This window comes from Narcine bancroftii, chromosome 3, assembly GCF_036971445.1.
Source record: "Narcine bancroftii isolate sNarBan1 chromosome 3, sNarBan1.hap1, whole genome shotgun sequence".
In the NCBI taxonomy this organism is placed as follows: Eukaryota; Metazoa; Chordata; class Chondrichthyes; order Torpediniformes; family Narcinidae; genus Narcine; species Narcine bancroftii.
The window spans coordinates 40,377,167-40,392,948 of NC_091471.1; the positions used below are offsets into that span (position 1 = coordinate 40,377,167).

General features: G+C 39.8%; 1 protein-coding gene across 1 annotated transcript in view; it reads left to right on the forward strand.

The window, feature by feature from the left end:
* Nucleotides 1–15,782, forward strand: part of me2 (malic enzyme 2, NAD(+)-dependent, mitochondrial) — a 72,748-nt gene that overhangs the window by 41,175 nt on the left and 15,791 nt on the right. Inside the window, exons 10-13 of the mRNA XM_069923902.1 lie at nt 5,127–5,240; nt 6,335–6,449; nt 8,380–8,522; nt 12,043–12,145. Coding sequence (XP_069780003.1) covers nt 5,127–5,240; nt 6,335–6,449; nt 8,380–8,522; nt 12,043–12,145 — 475 coding nt within the window. The remainder of the gene's footprint in view (nt 1–5,126; nt 5,241–6,334; nt 6,450–8,379; nt 8,523–12,042; nt 12,146–15,782) is intronic.

Here is a 15,782-nt window from a genome sequence, read left to right on the forward strand (position 1 = left end):
CTGATCATCCACACAGGCAAAATTCAAGGATGCATGTTTAGCCCACTGCTCTCGACTGGGTGGCCAGGCACAATTCCTATGCTATCTGCAAGATTGCAGATTGTCATAGAATCACAAATGGCAATGAGGAAATGTACAGGAGGGAGATGGATCAGCTCGTTGAATGGTGTAATGACAACAATCTTGCATTCAACATTAGCAAAACCAAGATTATTGTAGACTTCAGGAGGAAGTCCTCTATGAGAACTTCAAATTCCTGGGTGTCAACATCTCCGAAGATCTGTTCTGGAGCCTCCATGTTGATGTATCCACAAAGAAGCCTTGCCAGTGGCTATACTTTGTGAGGTGTCTGAGGAGATTCGGGTATGTCACTGAAAACTCAAACTTCTACAGGTGTACTGTGGAGAGCATTCTGCCTGGTTGCACCACTGTCTGGTATAGATACACCAACCCTCAGGACGAGAATAAACTCCAGCGGGTTGTTAACTCAGCTTGCAACATCACAGCCACCAGACTTCACTCCATCGAGGACATCCACAAGAGGTGGTGTATTAAAAAAGCAGCCTCTGTACTCAAAGACCACCACCACCCAGACCATGCTCTCCACTCTGCTATCATTGGGGGGGGAAAAGGTACAAGAGCCTAAAGACGAGAACTCAACGGCACAAGGACAGCTTCTTCCCCGTTGCCATCAGATTCCTGAACAATCAATGAACTGAAGACATTGCCTTATTTTTCATGCCCTATTATTTTTATTTTTTATAGTAATGTTGTAAGATGGTTACAATATGAATGTTTGCTCTGCGATGCTGTTGCAAACACCAAATTTCATGACTTTTTCATGTCAATAAATTGATTCTGTTGTCTTACTACTTTTGCACATGATCATTGTTTTGTTTATTTCCACAGATGTAAATAGTTATTTGTCATTGAATTTCCCTTTTTATTGTTATTTACATGTTTCCTGTATACAACAATTCTCTGACATGTGCAATATACATTTGCTAAAAGTTGTTATTTGTTTGCTTAATTAGCTTACAGAATGGACATAATTGCTTCAAGGATCGGCTTGTGCACCCTGATAAGCAACTCAATCAGGCTCAGGGAGATCAGGTAGCTCAGTGTTCCAGTCTGGCAAGAAGTGTTCTTTGTTAATTTCACATATTGTGTAGAACACAACAGGCGGCAACAATAACGTCTGAAGCAAAATTGGTATAAATATCAAGTTGTTTGGCCAGGCACCTCCAGCGATTTTTTTTTTTTTTTTAATTTTTTTTTAAAAGGGACATCTGAAAGCATTTTCTACCACTATCCTTGCCAAGCTCAAATGGTAGTTAAAGCTTTGTTGCCGTTGATCAAGCTGGTGGTTAGTGGACCCTTTCATCAGCCACTTCCTGAGGGTGTAAGCTGAGTCTCCGATTAGATGCACAGGGACTTCTACTCCAAAAACAATTTTGGATTTTTGAGGGCAGAGCAATGTAGATGTAGAAGTACTTGATGCAACCTCTGACATCACTAACAATCAGTTCACTAAGGTTTTCTTGTGGCTGTTTTGCAATAAAAGGAATGAACCTGACGCTTGAACTTGTCATAAATTTTATTTGAGTAGCCTCAGTCAGCCAATCTTTCATTTTATACATGAATATATATTTCACTGATTGTATCCTATGTGATTACATGTGATAAATAAACTTGATTGATTGATCTACTCGTATTTGATTTATATTTTAGGAGTAAGGGCATTGCTAGGGAAATGGCAAGAGGGTACGAAAATATTCACCAGATTATAGTCTGAATTGGTGTGTTTTAGCTGCAAGGAGCATAGACAAACTTAGCTTGTTTTATTGGAGTGTCAGAAATTGAGGAAATTTGTAACTGTATATGAAAGACATAGGGTAAATAGTTTTACCCCCAAGTGGAAATGTCAAATGTGAGAGGGTATAGCTCTAATTTGAGAGGAGGAAAGTTTAAATGACAATTTTTTAAATATATAGTAAGAGCCTGGGAGGTGATTGAAACAAATACAATAGCAATGGGAGGTGGTTGAAATCGATACCATAGCAATATTTCTAGAGGCACGTAGATGCACAAACAGGCAGTGATTAAAGAGGTACAGAATGGCTAGACAGATTGGAGTAGTTGAGATTAGCATCATGGTGGGCCAAGTGTCTGTTCCTGTGCTGTTCTATTTTGTATGGATGTTCGTCACCATTATTGCAGAGTAGGCCAGTTGATTGCAGTTTGAGAATCTCCTCAGCCCTGAAACAACAAAACAAGATAAAATAATTGTTTCAGGATTATTGGTATGAAATGTAGTTGCTGTGTTAATATGGAAATGTTTCAGTCAATTTCTGCAAATGTGTTCCCGCAAGTATGATGGTGACTAGATCATTTGAATTTTAGTGGTATTGAGAGACAAACATTGCCCAATGTTGAATTAACTTCTCTGTTCTTTGAAATACTGAGAAAGCAGATAAAACCTTGTTTTAATATCTTGTCCCATCTGATCTAAAAAGTTGATGTGTTGAGCCTGAACACAGGTTATTTTGCCAGTTTGTTTTCTTGCCCATGAGTCCAGTTGTCTCTTTATGCTTAGCCAATGTTGTAGTCTGGTATGTAATTGCCATGTGTTTCATATTAGAGGCTGATGGAGTTTACCAAATGTAATTTTGAACTTCATACAAATAATATTTGTAGATATTTTTCTACAGTGGTTTTTCAGGCAAGAATTGATTCTTGAATCTTATTTAATTTTACACATTAATAGGTTTTCTCTATGTACTGCAGAATCTTTAGCCTCTGAATGTTGATTCATTTTAAGCAGCAGAATCTGATTTCTCCAAGATAAATATTTGCATGTTCTGTATTTTACTGAATCTAGTTTGTTTTACTTGATTAAATTTAGTATTGCATGCCCCCTATTGATTGATATTTTGAATGAACACTAATTGTTTCACTATATTATGATGAGTTAATATTTCAATGGTGGTGCTGCTATAATGACAGTACTGTCTGGAAGAGTGGGGAAAGGACTTTTGCAAGGTCCTGCCCAATTGTAATGACAACGGCCCCATTAAAGGTTTTAAATAGCCTGTTAAAGGGGCTGGCATTTTGAAAATCAAGCGCCCAATATGGTGATATCCAAGAGAGGTTGTGGATTCCAGGGGATCACTGGACTGACAAGGCACTAGAGGTGGGAGAACATCCCCAACTGAGACGTCTGGGAGGTGAGTCTACAGGGAAGGTCACCACAGCAGTGGACCAGTGAGGGGCTCAGAGACAGAAGGATCCACTCAGGCTGCGATCTACTGGAGACTGGCTTATGGGAATCAAGTATTGAAACTGGGATCGGAGAGGGTGCTGAAAGTAAGAAGGGCTCCCAAATGGGCCTTGAAAGCTGAAAGCTTCCTGATTTTATTGCAAGATCAGATCTAGCAGTCTGGGTTTGCCAATGGATAGAACAGAAGGCTGAGTAGCTGCAGAGATGAGAAAGGACTGGAAGTGAATCCACAAACACTTTGACCCTTCACTCTTGCTTATCTTTGTCTTATTGTTGCGAGTATCAGGCAATGCTGGAGGCACCTCTTTGTCAAAAGTTGGCAAATTTTGTGTATTAGTACATGACAATAAAGTAAAAAGCTTCAGTTTAAGATTTGGGGAATCTCCTGGAACAAATGTCCAGAATGTGATACCCTCAGGTGCCAGAATTGTTTTTATTGGGGAAATTAGTCTGTTGAAATATCAACTGAAATTTGTTATACTCACTTTAGCAGTGGCCAGGAAATGCATAGCTATTACTTGGAAATCTGATTTCCAACTGAGTCAGTTTTGTCATAGTTGTGTTGCCATGGAGAAGATTACTTATAACCTCAGAAATTGTTTTAACCTGTTTTTAAGTATATGGAACCCATATTTAATATATACAAGGGTTAACCTTAGATGATTCCCCCCCCCCCCACCCCTCTGGGTCTCCAATACCACTATTTCCAGTATCCCTAGCGATATCTATGTCAAGACATTTATCCCTTAAGAGTGGAAGTAAGATCTGGATGAATCTTGTAATGTTCCATTTGTATGTAATTAATGCTTTTGGAAAACAATGATTTTGTCACATCATATGGGAGAATAACCACTTTTTTCTTTTTACCTTTTCCTTTGTGGAGGGTCTTTTTCTTTTTATCTTTTCTCTTTTCTACTTCTAAGGTTCGACACACTGTGTCGAATTTGATTATTCTGATAATGTGTTGATTCTTCTTTCTTTGTATATCAACATGTAATTTGGTTTTGGTATTTTATTGTATATATCTGTGATGTTTCTTTGATTTTGTTTGTTTTGTAACTCCATGTTGATTGAAAATCCTTAATTTAAAAAAGAATGGGGGGATAAAAAGCATCAGTTTGCATACTATCCAGACAAGTTGACTTGTACAGTGAATAATGTAATAATAAAACAGTATTGGGAGAAATGTGGCATTTGGCAGAAATATTGAACTTTTCGCATGTATTTTTGACTCTCGGCTTTTAATTATTGTTAGAAATGTAAATAACTTGCATTTCTCCATCTTCTATTTTATTTCCTGAATGTAAATAGGCATTGAATTAATTGTTATTAGTATTAATTTTCTGATTTGGACACTGCAAGGCTTGGGAAATTTTGTAATCTAGTTAAGGAATACAGTAAGTGTGAGCAAAACAAACAGGAGGACTGAATCCATTGTTTCCAAATTTGGGTTCTGATGCAACAACTATAGAAATTCTGCAGGCCTATGCAAATATAACAGAGGGTTGGAACTATTCTTTCAATTCTTTACAAAATCCAGTAGAAAGATTAATTTTCTGAGGCATCTTTCTGCCAAGGGCTAAACAAAAAATAGCTGTGTACCAATATGCAGTACATTCCAGTCACTTTTACATCTTGTTAACTGATATTGCTCATCTCTGCACTTGCAGTTCCTTTTTATGAAATCACTTTGCTTATTTTTGGGAAGTAAAATGCTCTTGGCCCAATGTGATTCTTGCGCATATGCTACTCTGTAATATTGTGAGCTATTACTAAATTCTGCCCTTTTTTTTTGTTGTTGTGACATATCTTAATGCTGATATCTTCTGAAACTGCTTTAATGCAGGCAGCATTAGGCATTGCTGATCTGATTGTGATGGCAATGAAAGAGTCGGGCATGCCTGAAGAGGAAGCGAGGAAGAAAATCTGGATGTTTGACAAATATGGTTTGATTTGTGAGGTAAGAGGGCAAAAACATTTTCACATTTTTAAAAATTAAGTTTCTAGTTTAAAATTTTATTTTTGGATATGTGGGTTGCTGCCTTTCATGAGCGAGAAAGTTTTCTTTCTATTCTCCTTTTATGGAGCTTCAACTCTACTTGTAATTCAGAAACAACACTCGTACATTTGGACAATTACTTTCAAATATTCAAAATGTTACATTGAAGCAGAGTACTTTATGTGCACTCCACAGTGCATCCGAAGTTCCATTCCCCTGAAAATAGAATTGTTTGCTCTGTGTACCAATATGCAGTGAAAAGCTTTGTTTTGCATGCTATCCAGGCAAGCCAACTCTTAGTTAGGTACAACAGGTAATGATGAATAAACAATAGTGTGGGGTGTAGTGTTGAAAAGTACAGTTAAAATAATGCATGAGAGATCCATTTAACAGTCTGTTAACAGTAGGAAATAAACGGTCCTCTAACCTGGAAGTTGATGATTTCAAACTCATTGCTTTTGCCTGTCAGAACTCAGAAAGAGTGACTGCTATGAACTGAGCCCCTCAATTGTTGGCAGCTTTCCTGAGACAGTAGGGGTTATTGACAAAGTCTGTTAATTTGTGTGCAGGCCTGACCTCTGGATGTGTTGAATTTCCTTGGACTTAATGTATGGTATAGCAGAGTCCATCTCCAATTGTCCCCTGCAATATTTTTCCAGGAGAAGTTAACTCATTTGACAATCAAATCAAAGGATGCATTTTTGAAATTTCTGGATTGACATGGGAAAATATAAGAGGTTGATTTTATTAAGAGATGAGTTGTTACTTGAAGTTAGAGTGAGCACTACCAAGTTCTTAAAACAAAAGGTGTTCCAAAGTTTTTTTCAGTTATTTTAGAATATCAAAATAACTGTTTCATTCTGATGAAAAATACAATGCAAATTATAGCTTTGTTGTTAGGTAATAGTTGACTATACTTATGAGTGTCTAATTGTAGCTTCTGGGAAACAGTTTTTCATAGAATTTTATTGTAGTTGTAAATTAGTTGGTTCTTGTAGCATGCTGCATATTTGGTAAAATTCATGGTCAAAAGCAGCTTCATTCTATACATACAGGGCCGTACAGAGTCGATAGAGGGTCAACAGGAAGCGTATACTCACCCAGCACCCAATCAACCAGCCAAGACATTTCTGGATGCAGTCAATGTACTACAGCCCACTGTTATTATTGGTAGGTGGTACAAGGTTCAGAAAAATGGTTGAAACCTGCAATGGTTTTATGTGCCTATTTTTGGAATTAATTTGAAGAGTGTTTAGGACAGGAACGTGTTGAGTACTGAATGCACGCATCAGAAGGAAATGCTTGGGAATATTGAACAGCTTTTCATTACTTTTGCGGAAATTAATGGAATTGGTGAGTTTTTTAAATATTATAACAAAGTATCCTGCTCCAGCAAGTTGTCAAGTATTCCTCTAATCTGGAGGTTTGTGTTTTCAAGCACTTGTCCTACAGAAGGGCAGAATAGGCAGTGTGACCTAATTTGTTAATGTGTTCGCTATTCTCCCATGATGGCAGCATGAAGAAGTTAATGAAGAAGTACCAGGGATTTTACTGTACTGAAGTCACAAATGTGTTGCTCTACAACTAGATTATGGTCTTTTTTTAAACCTCTGACCTCTTTCCCACTAAATGACGTCACCATCGTCCTTCAGATTTCTCTGAGAGAGCATCTTGAATCTAGTAGTTTGTATATTTTGCTAAAGCAGCTTGATCACAGTATCTTGTCTCCAGTCTTTTCTCCCATCCACCTCCAGTACAAAAGCAGCAGTGCTGGATGCCTTTTGTTACTAATCTGCCTGTCAACATCATCTGTAGCCGTGGCAGCATTTTCTACATGCCCTGATATTATCTTTTCTCTATCTAGGTCAACCCCCTTCCTTGCATCTTCAGTTAATACATCTGATGTGCTGCCGTCTTTTTCTTTATTCCTGGCACAAATCTGTGTACTTGTCACTGCCTCAAACTATACAATTATTGAAAAATTGGAAAAAAAATCTGTTGGGGTGGGGAGGGGAGGAAGAAAGTTGGAAATGTTTGGCAGCTCAGGATGCTTCTATGGAAAGAGTTGTTGTTTTGGGTTAAAAATGGTTTAAAAATGTGCACCATGTTTTAAACAATTTGAGCTTCCCCAGTGATATCATTTAAAATGTGGTCATATTAAATCGGTGAATAAATCTGTCACTTCAGCATACTTTGCTTTTTTTTAAATGTATTTAAATCTTCATTTTTGCTGCTGTGGAGTTTTAAAGGCTTCTCAAAACATTTTTTTTCCAGCAAAGGTTTCAGATTGGTGGCTTTATAATAAATAGCCTTACAATTTGGAAGAACACATTGATATTTGGGGCAAATTCAACAAAACTGAAGTGGTTTGAACTTTTATTATGCTCAGAAGAATGCCATTTAGCCCATTCCAATATTCAAGTTCAGTTTAGCCATTTCCCAGCTCTTGATCCTTTATACATTGCAGGACTACAAGTGTTCAGCTAGATATTGTCAGGCATCAAGTTCCAATACCCTATCACCCCTGGGTGGAAGAGATTTTCTCCACCTCCTTTCTAAATCTTCTACCAATTATGAATACATGCCCCCAAATGTGACCTCTAAGAAAGCATTATATAGTATCTCCCAATTTTCCATCATTCCACTAAATCTTTCATTGACCACCTCTGTTTGAAATAAAATTACCTTTGCACAGCTAATTTTCAAAATTTAAATGTCACCCGACCTCTCAATATCCTGCTTTCCTGTTGCTGCTATGCCTTCTCTGTAAATTGGTAACAAAAAGAAATTGTTTGCTCCATTTTTAACCTAATGTAAATCTAGCATTATTTTTCATTTTTTTGTGCCTCAATTTTTAAAAAGTATCCTGATTGCGATTTATGTACCTGCGCCCCCAGCTTGCTTAAAGGATCTGTAGCCATTTCCAGTTCCTGTTCCTTTTCATGTTGTTTATTTTCTTGCCTTGTTTGCAATGTAGTTTCAACTAAAAATGTACAAAAGTGCAGTCAATATTTGTATAGATCCTAAGATGTGTGGGTAAACTCTTGTTTTATTTTCTTTTATGTTTAAGGTTAACTTTACTTGATTTGTGATTAAACAGGAGTGGCTGGTGCTGGCAGGCTGTTCACTGAAGAAGTGATTAGTGCTATGGGCAGAATTAATGAGCGTCCTATAATTTTTGCATTAAGTAACCCAACACCTCAAGCTGAATGCACTGCAGAAGAGGCATACACTTTAACAGAGGTACAGTAAACATTTACAGATTTTTTTCCTACACATGGGTGGCTCAGTGCCTATACAGCACCAGCAATCAAGACAGGACCTGGGTTTGAATCCTCCGCTGTCTGTAATGAATTCATATGTTCTCCCCGAGTCTGCGTGGGTTTTCTCCGGGGGCTCTGGTTTCCTCACACCCTTCAAAAACTTACCAGAGTATTGGTTAATGGGGGGGTAAATTGGGTGGCATGAGCTCAAAGGGCCATATTGGCCTGTTATGGTGCTGTATGTCAAAACTTTAAAAAAAAAAAGAAGCATGTGTCAAATCTTGGCTTGTATATTAATTCCTTGGATTCTTTGGTATACCCTGCCTTCAGGGTATACCACCTAGTGCATATACTCTTGTGTACCTGCTTTTCAGGACTGGTTTTATACCCAACCACAAGCTGGTTTGTCCTGGTGTTTGCACTGTAGTTGATCCATTGACCCAGTCTGGAGTGTATATTATGAAAGATTAAAAATGGCTGGAGTCCAAAGGATTAGGCATTCAGGGATTATTATATGGTTTCTGTAATTTAATTTATGGTGAAAGTGATATATACTACTTCATATTCCTTCATCCTGATATCTAATTTTCAGTTTGTTTTAAGTTTTGACATGCTCAACATGGCAGTTATAATATTAATATAAGTGCCAGTGATAAGAGTTCAAATCTGGCACTGTTTGTAAGAAGTTCTCGTTTCTGTGTGGGTTTCCTCTGGGTGCTCCAGTTTCCTCCCATGCTTCAAAAAAAAAACAGACACATGGTTGGTAGGTTAATTAGTGCATTCGAGCCGTATGGGCTCGTGGGCTGGAAGGCCTGTTACCATGTTTCATGTCATAATTTTAAAATAAATTCAAAATTTTAAGTACAATTTCTGAGATTGTGCATGGAGTCTAACATGAAAGAAAGATGCCATATGTTGTTCAGTTAATTTGTTTTTATCCTACACTTTGAACTATTAGAATAAACCATTGTATGATTTACTACTAACTTTGGAAAAACTTTGAAGATTTGTGTTGAAATTATCCACTTATTGAGGCATAATGGCATAGTGATTGTAACTGGACACAATCAATTGGCTATTTTAGGATCATCACAGTTTAGTGGGTGATCCCTTTGCCTAATAAGTCTTTGTGCCAGGAGAGCAATTCCAGTACTTTCATCCTTTGCCATTTCTCCAAAACACAACAAATTATTCTCTCCCCAGTATCTATCCAATTCCCTTTTTGATACATCTAATTTAATTTTGTTTGTGTATTCCCTGCAAGTAATGAGTTTCAGATCAAAACTACTGAATTAATTCAGCCTTTTTTTAATTAATTAGTTCAGCCTTTGATTTCAGTGCATGCCTGCCTTTGCTCAAAACTTGAAGGGCTCAGGCACGAAATGTTGGTTATATATCTTTGCCTCCCACGGATGGTCCAAGTCATTCTGAGTTTCTCCAGCACTTCTGTTGATTTTTATCAGAATCAGAATTTACTGTCATGAAGTCACAAAATTGTAGTTTTGCTGTAACATCACAGTAACATCATGTAAACCACCTTAGAAAAATAAATAAAAATAGTGCACGAAAAGTCAAAGTAAGGTGGGTGTCTTTGGTTCATTGATCATTCAAGTATCTGATGGCGGCAGGGAAGAAGCTGTCCTTCTGCCACTGAGTGCTTGTCTTTAGGCTCCTGTACCTTTTTCATGATGGTAGCAGTGTGAAGAGGATATGGCCTGGGTGGTGGGGTTCTTGAGGATAGAGATATGGCCTGGGTGGTGGGGGTTCTTGAGGATAGAGATATGGCCTGGGTGGTGGGGGTTCTTGAGGATAGAGATATGGCCTGGGTGGTGGGGGTTCTTGAGGATAGAGATATGGCCTGGGTGGTGGGGGTTCTTGAGGATAGAGATATGGCCTGGGTGGTGGGGGTTCTTGAGGATAGAGATATGGCCTGGGTGGTGGGGGTTCTTGAGGATAGAGATATGGCCTGGGTGGTGGGGGTTCTTGAGGATAGAGATATGGCCTGGGTGGTGGGGGTTCTTGAGGATAGAGATATGGCCTGGGTGGTGGGGGTTCTTGAGGATAGAGATATGGCCTGGGTGGTGGGGGTTCTTGAGGATAGAGATATGGCCTGGGTGGTGGGGGTTCTTGAGGATAGAGATATGGCCTGGGTGGTGGGGGTTCTTGAGGATAGAGATATGGCCTGGGTGGTGGGGGTTCTTGAGGATAGAAATATGGCCTGGGTGGTGGGGGTTCTTGAGGATAGAAATATGGCCTGGGTGGTGGGGGTTCTTGAGGATAGAGGCTGCTTTCTTAAGACACTGCCTCTTATAGATATCCTCGATGGAGTGAAGTCTTGTGCCTGTGATGTCGCAGGACACGTTAACAACCCTCTGGAGTTTTTTCTTGTCCTGAGTGTTGGTACCTTCGTACCAGACAGTGATACAACCCGCCAAAATGTTCCCCATGGTACACATATAAAAGTTTTTGAGAGTCTTCGATTACTTATAGATTTTCCTCAAGCACCTCACAAAGTATAGCCGCTGGTGAGCTGCCTTCATTATTTGCATCAACATGGAGGCTCCAGGACAGATACTCCCAAGATGTTGAGACCCAGAAATTCGAAGTTCTTGACCCTTGCCACTGCTGAGCCCTTGATGACTGGTTTGTGTTCTCCTGAAGTCCACAATCATCTTCTTGGTTTTGCTAATGTTGACTGTAAGATTGTTGGTTTGACACCATTCAACAAGCAGATCTAATTCCCTCTTGTATGTTTCCTCATTGCCATTTGTGATTCTGTCAACAATAGTGACGTTATTGGCAAACTGGTAGATAGTGTTAGAATTGTGCCTGGCCCCACAGTCATGGGTATATTATGAGTAGAGCAGTAGGCTAAGCATGCATCTTTGAAGTACACCTATGTTGATAGTCAGTGAGGAAACATCATTTCCAATTCCCTATTCCTCTGTCTCCTTTTCTTGAGCTCTGCATTCAAAGAACTACCCCCTCCCTCTGATCAATTCAGCTTTTCTCTCTTGCCCTCAAATCCATGTCCACCTATGACCTCTTGGCTGTTAGCTTGTACTCCTCACCCCACCTTTATATTCTCAGGGTTTTAACATATAAAAGCCAGTGACATTGTTTAAACTTTTTGGTTTTGATCTGCAATTGTGCTGGTAACTACTGTACTTTGGATTTGAGTTGTCCCTGTGTTGCCCTTTGCAGTGGCATAATCTTTGTAGTTTTTTTCATTTCAGAGACTTGTTGACAGGCACATGGATGAAAGAAAAAGAGGGTTATGAGGCAGGAAGGTTTAGTATTTTTTTATTTGGAAGGAAAATATGTGTGTCGGCACATTACTGTGCTGTAATGTTCCATGTTCTAATTTTAAAATCTGTATTCCTCACAAAAAAAATTTTTAAATCCAAAATAATGCAGCTGTTTGAAGAGTAAAATATTAGCAGCAGAAATTACATGTGGAAATTATCTATTTGCTTTTGCTGAATTATCTCTTTTTTCAGGGAAGGTGCCTTTTTGCCAGTGGCAGCCCATTTGATCCAGTGACTCTACCAGATGGACGTGTGTTTCAATCAGGACAGGGAAATAATGCTTACATCTTTCCTGGTAAGTTTGTTATTCTGAGTGTTTATTCCCTCCTGTACGATTCCCCATTATCATTGTGGTGTCATCGGCAAACTTGTAGATAGTGTTAGAATTGTGCTTGGCCCCACAGTCGTGGGTATATAATGAGTACAACAATGGGCTAAGCACATCCTTGGGGTGCGCCTGTGTTGAAATTCAGTGAGAAGGAGATGTTGCTTCTAATTCGTACTGACTATGAGAGGGAGTGCTTCAGGTTTCTGGGTTGGGTGGGACGTACATGGTTGTGAAACCGTGTCAGGACATTGGGTCTGGAGAAAGCATGCCCACTTTCTCATGAAGGCAATGTCAGCTTTCTTGAGGCTCCTGTGCAGAACATCCTTGTACTGTAGTCCTGGACTCCTCAATTTTGGTACTACTGGACAGTTGGCTGTACAAGATGTCCTTGGGCAGTTTTCCATCAGACAGTCTGACAACATGTTCTGCCCTGCACAGTTGGGCTGGCAACATCAAGGTTGAAACTGCTGGCTCGAGAAAGGACCTCCGTAGAGGAGACCTTGTCTCACCAGATGATCTTCATCAGAGAATATAGGTGACACTGTTGCAGTTGGTCAAGCTGACATGAGTGACTCTGATATGGTCATCATGTCTCACATCCATAAAGGCTGATATGACAATGACCCTGTACACCTTGCACTTGGTGGCCAACCTGATGTTCTGTGACCAAACCTGATCTTTTAGCTGACCAAAGGTAAAGCAGGCCTTTCTAGTTCTTGACTCAATCTCTATATTTAGAGAAGTTGAGGATGTTATTTTGCTGCCCAGGTAGCAAAACCTGTTGGCAGCATTGAGATGAGTGTCATCAATGAGGGGGAAGGGCTTCAGATTTCTAGATCATTGGGATTGCTTCTGGGGAAGATCAGACCTCTGAAAAGGATGGGCTGCACCTGAACTGGAAGGGAACAAATATCCTGGCAGAGGGTTTGCTAGAGCTTTTGGGGAGGGTTTAAACTAGTTTGGCAGAGGGGTGGGGATCAGATCATGAATGCAGAAATTAGGGTAGTAGGACAAAAGCAGGATGCTATAAGTCCTATGTTGAGGAAAGACAGGAAAGGGGCAATCATAAATTCAACCAGTCAGAAAAGTTGAAATGTGTCTATTTCAATGCTTGCAGTATAAGGAATAATGGGGAAGAAATTAGAACTTGGATCAGTATGTGGAACTATGATGTCGTAGCCATTATTGAAACCTGGCTGGAGGAAGGACAGGATTAGATGATGCAGGTACCAGGTTATAGCTGTGTTTTTTTTTAAAATAGGAGGGGAGGAAGAAGGGGGGGAGGGAAGAGTGGCCTTATTGCTTAAGGATAGTATCATAGCTGTACAGAAGGACACTGAGGAAGGTGAGTCCACTGAGTCAGTATGGGTAGAAATTAGAAATAGGAAGGGATCAATCACTGTACTGGGAGTCGTCTATAGGCCCCCAAATAGTCTCCCGGACACTGAGGGACAGATAAGCAGGCAGATTTTAGGATGGAGCAGGAAATACAGGATTGTAGTCATGGGAGATTTTAACTTCCCTAATATTGACTAAGACCTCCAGACTGCAAAGGGATAGATAGAGCTAAATTTGTTATGTGTGTTCAAGAAGGATTCCAGCACTGTATGTGGACATGCCAATGAGAGGAGAGGCCATGCTGGATATGGTGCTGGTTAATGAACAGAGTCAAGTGGTTAACCTCTTGGTGGGGGAGCACTTTGGTGAGAGTGATCACAACTCCCTTAGCTTCAGTATAGCTATAGAAAAAGACAAACTCCGGCTAAGAAGAAGAGTGATTAACTGGGGAAGAGCTAATTATGAAAGAATTAGGCAGGAACTAGGAAATATCAATTGGAAAGAGATGTTCAAGGGGGAGAGCTCAGAACTAATGGATAGGAAGTTACGGACCAATTCAGCTGGGTCCAGGACAGGTTTGTCCCACTAGGACAAGGAAAGAATAGTAGGAAAAGGGAACCGTGGATGACTAAACAGGTAAGGCGACTTGTAGAGAGGAAGAAGCAAGCCTATGTTAGATCTAGGAAGCAGGGAACAGATAGGGCTCATGAGATATATACAGAAGCCAGGAAGGAGGTTAAGAAGGAGATTAGGAGAGCTCGAAGGGGGCATGAAAATGCTTTGGCAGGTAGGATTAAAGATAACCCCGAGGTGTTCTAAGTATATATATATATATATATATATATATATATATTAAAAAAAATCAAAAGATAATGTAAGTGAAAGTAGGTCCACTAAAAGATAAAAGAGGCAGCGTGTGCCTGGTAGGGGAGGTCCTGAATGAATACTCTGAATCAGTATTTACAAGAGAAAAGGACCTTGATCAGGATGAAATGGAGAAGGATTATGTGCTGGACAATGGGGTGATTATGGAAGAGGAGGTGTTCGATCTTCTAAATAACATCAAGATTGACAAGTCCCCAGGGCCACATGAGATGTACCTTAGGTTGCTGTAGGAGGTTTAAAAATAAAAATTGCAGGAGCATTAGTTATGGTCTTTGACTACGGGGGAGATGCCAGAGGATTGGAAAATGGCAAATGTAGACCCTTTGTTTAAAAAAAAAGATAATAAGGAAAATCCTGTGAATTATAGACCGGTGAGTCTTGCATCAGCAGTGTGTAGACTATTGGAAAGGATTCTTAAGGATAGGATCTACTGGCATTTGGAGAGGTATAATTTACTCAAGAATAGTCAGCATGGCTTTGTAAAGGGAAGGTTGTGCCTCACGAGCCTAATAGTTATTTGAGGAAGTGATGAAATAAATTGATGAGGGTAGGTATGGGTGGTAGATGTGGTCTATCTGGATTTCAGTAAGGCATTTGATAAGATCCCCCATGAGAAACTCATCTGGAAGGTCAAGAGGCATGGGATCAGTGGAACCTTGTCTGTCTGGATAAAATAAATTGGCTTGCAGGAAGAAGGCAGAGAGTAATGGTGGAGGGTAGATTCTCTGTGTGGGGGGCAGTGACTAATGGAGGGGCCACAGGGATCAGTTCTCGGTCCCTCGCTCTTTATGATTTTTGTAAATGATCTGGATGATGAATCGGAAGGTTGAGTGAGTATGTTTGCGGATGACACAAAGATTGGAGTCATTGTAGTTGAAGCTGAAGGTTGTCAGAGGTTGCAAGAGGATATAGACAGTGTTGGGCAGAAAAATGGCAAATGGAGATCTATCCGGACAAGTGTGAAGTGATGCATTTTGGCAGGACAAATCAAAAAGCTGAGTACAGGGTTAACAGTCAGTTAATTAAGAGAGTGGATGAGCAGAGGGTTCTTGGGGTTCATGTCCATACATCCCTCAAGGTAGTTGCTCAGGTTGATAGGATAGTTAAATAGGATTCTGGCCTTCATTAATAGGAGGATTGTGTTTCAGAGTAGAGAAGTCATGTAGCTTTATAAGTCTCTGAGACATTTGGAGTATTGTGTCCAATCTGGTCACCTCATTATAGGAAGGATGTGGAGGCTATGGAAAGGATGCAGAGGAGATTTACCAGGATATTTCCTGGATTGGAGGGCACGTCTTATGAGGCACGGTTGGAAAAGCTGGGACTTTTCTCTTTGAAGCGTAGAAGGATAAGAGGGGACTTTATCGAGATCTACAAAATT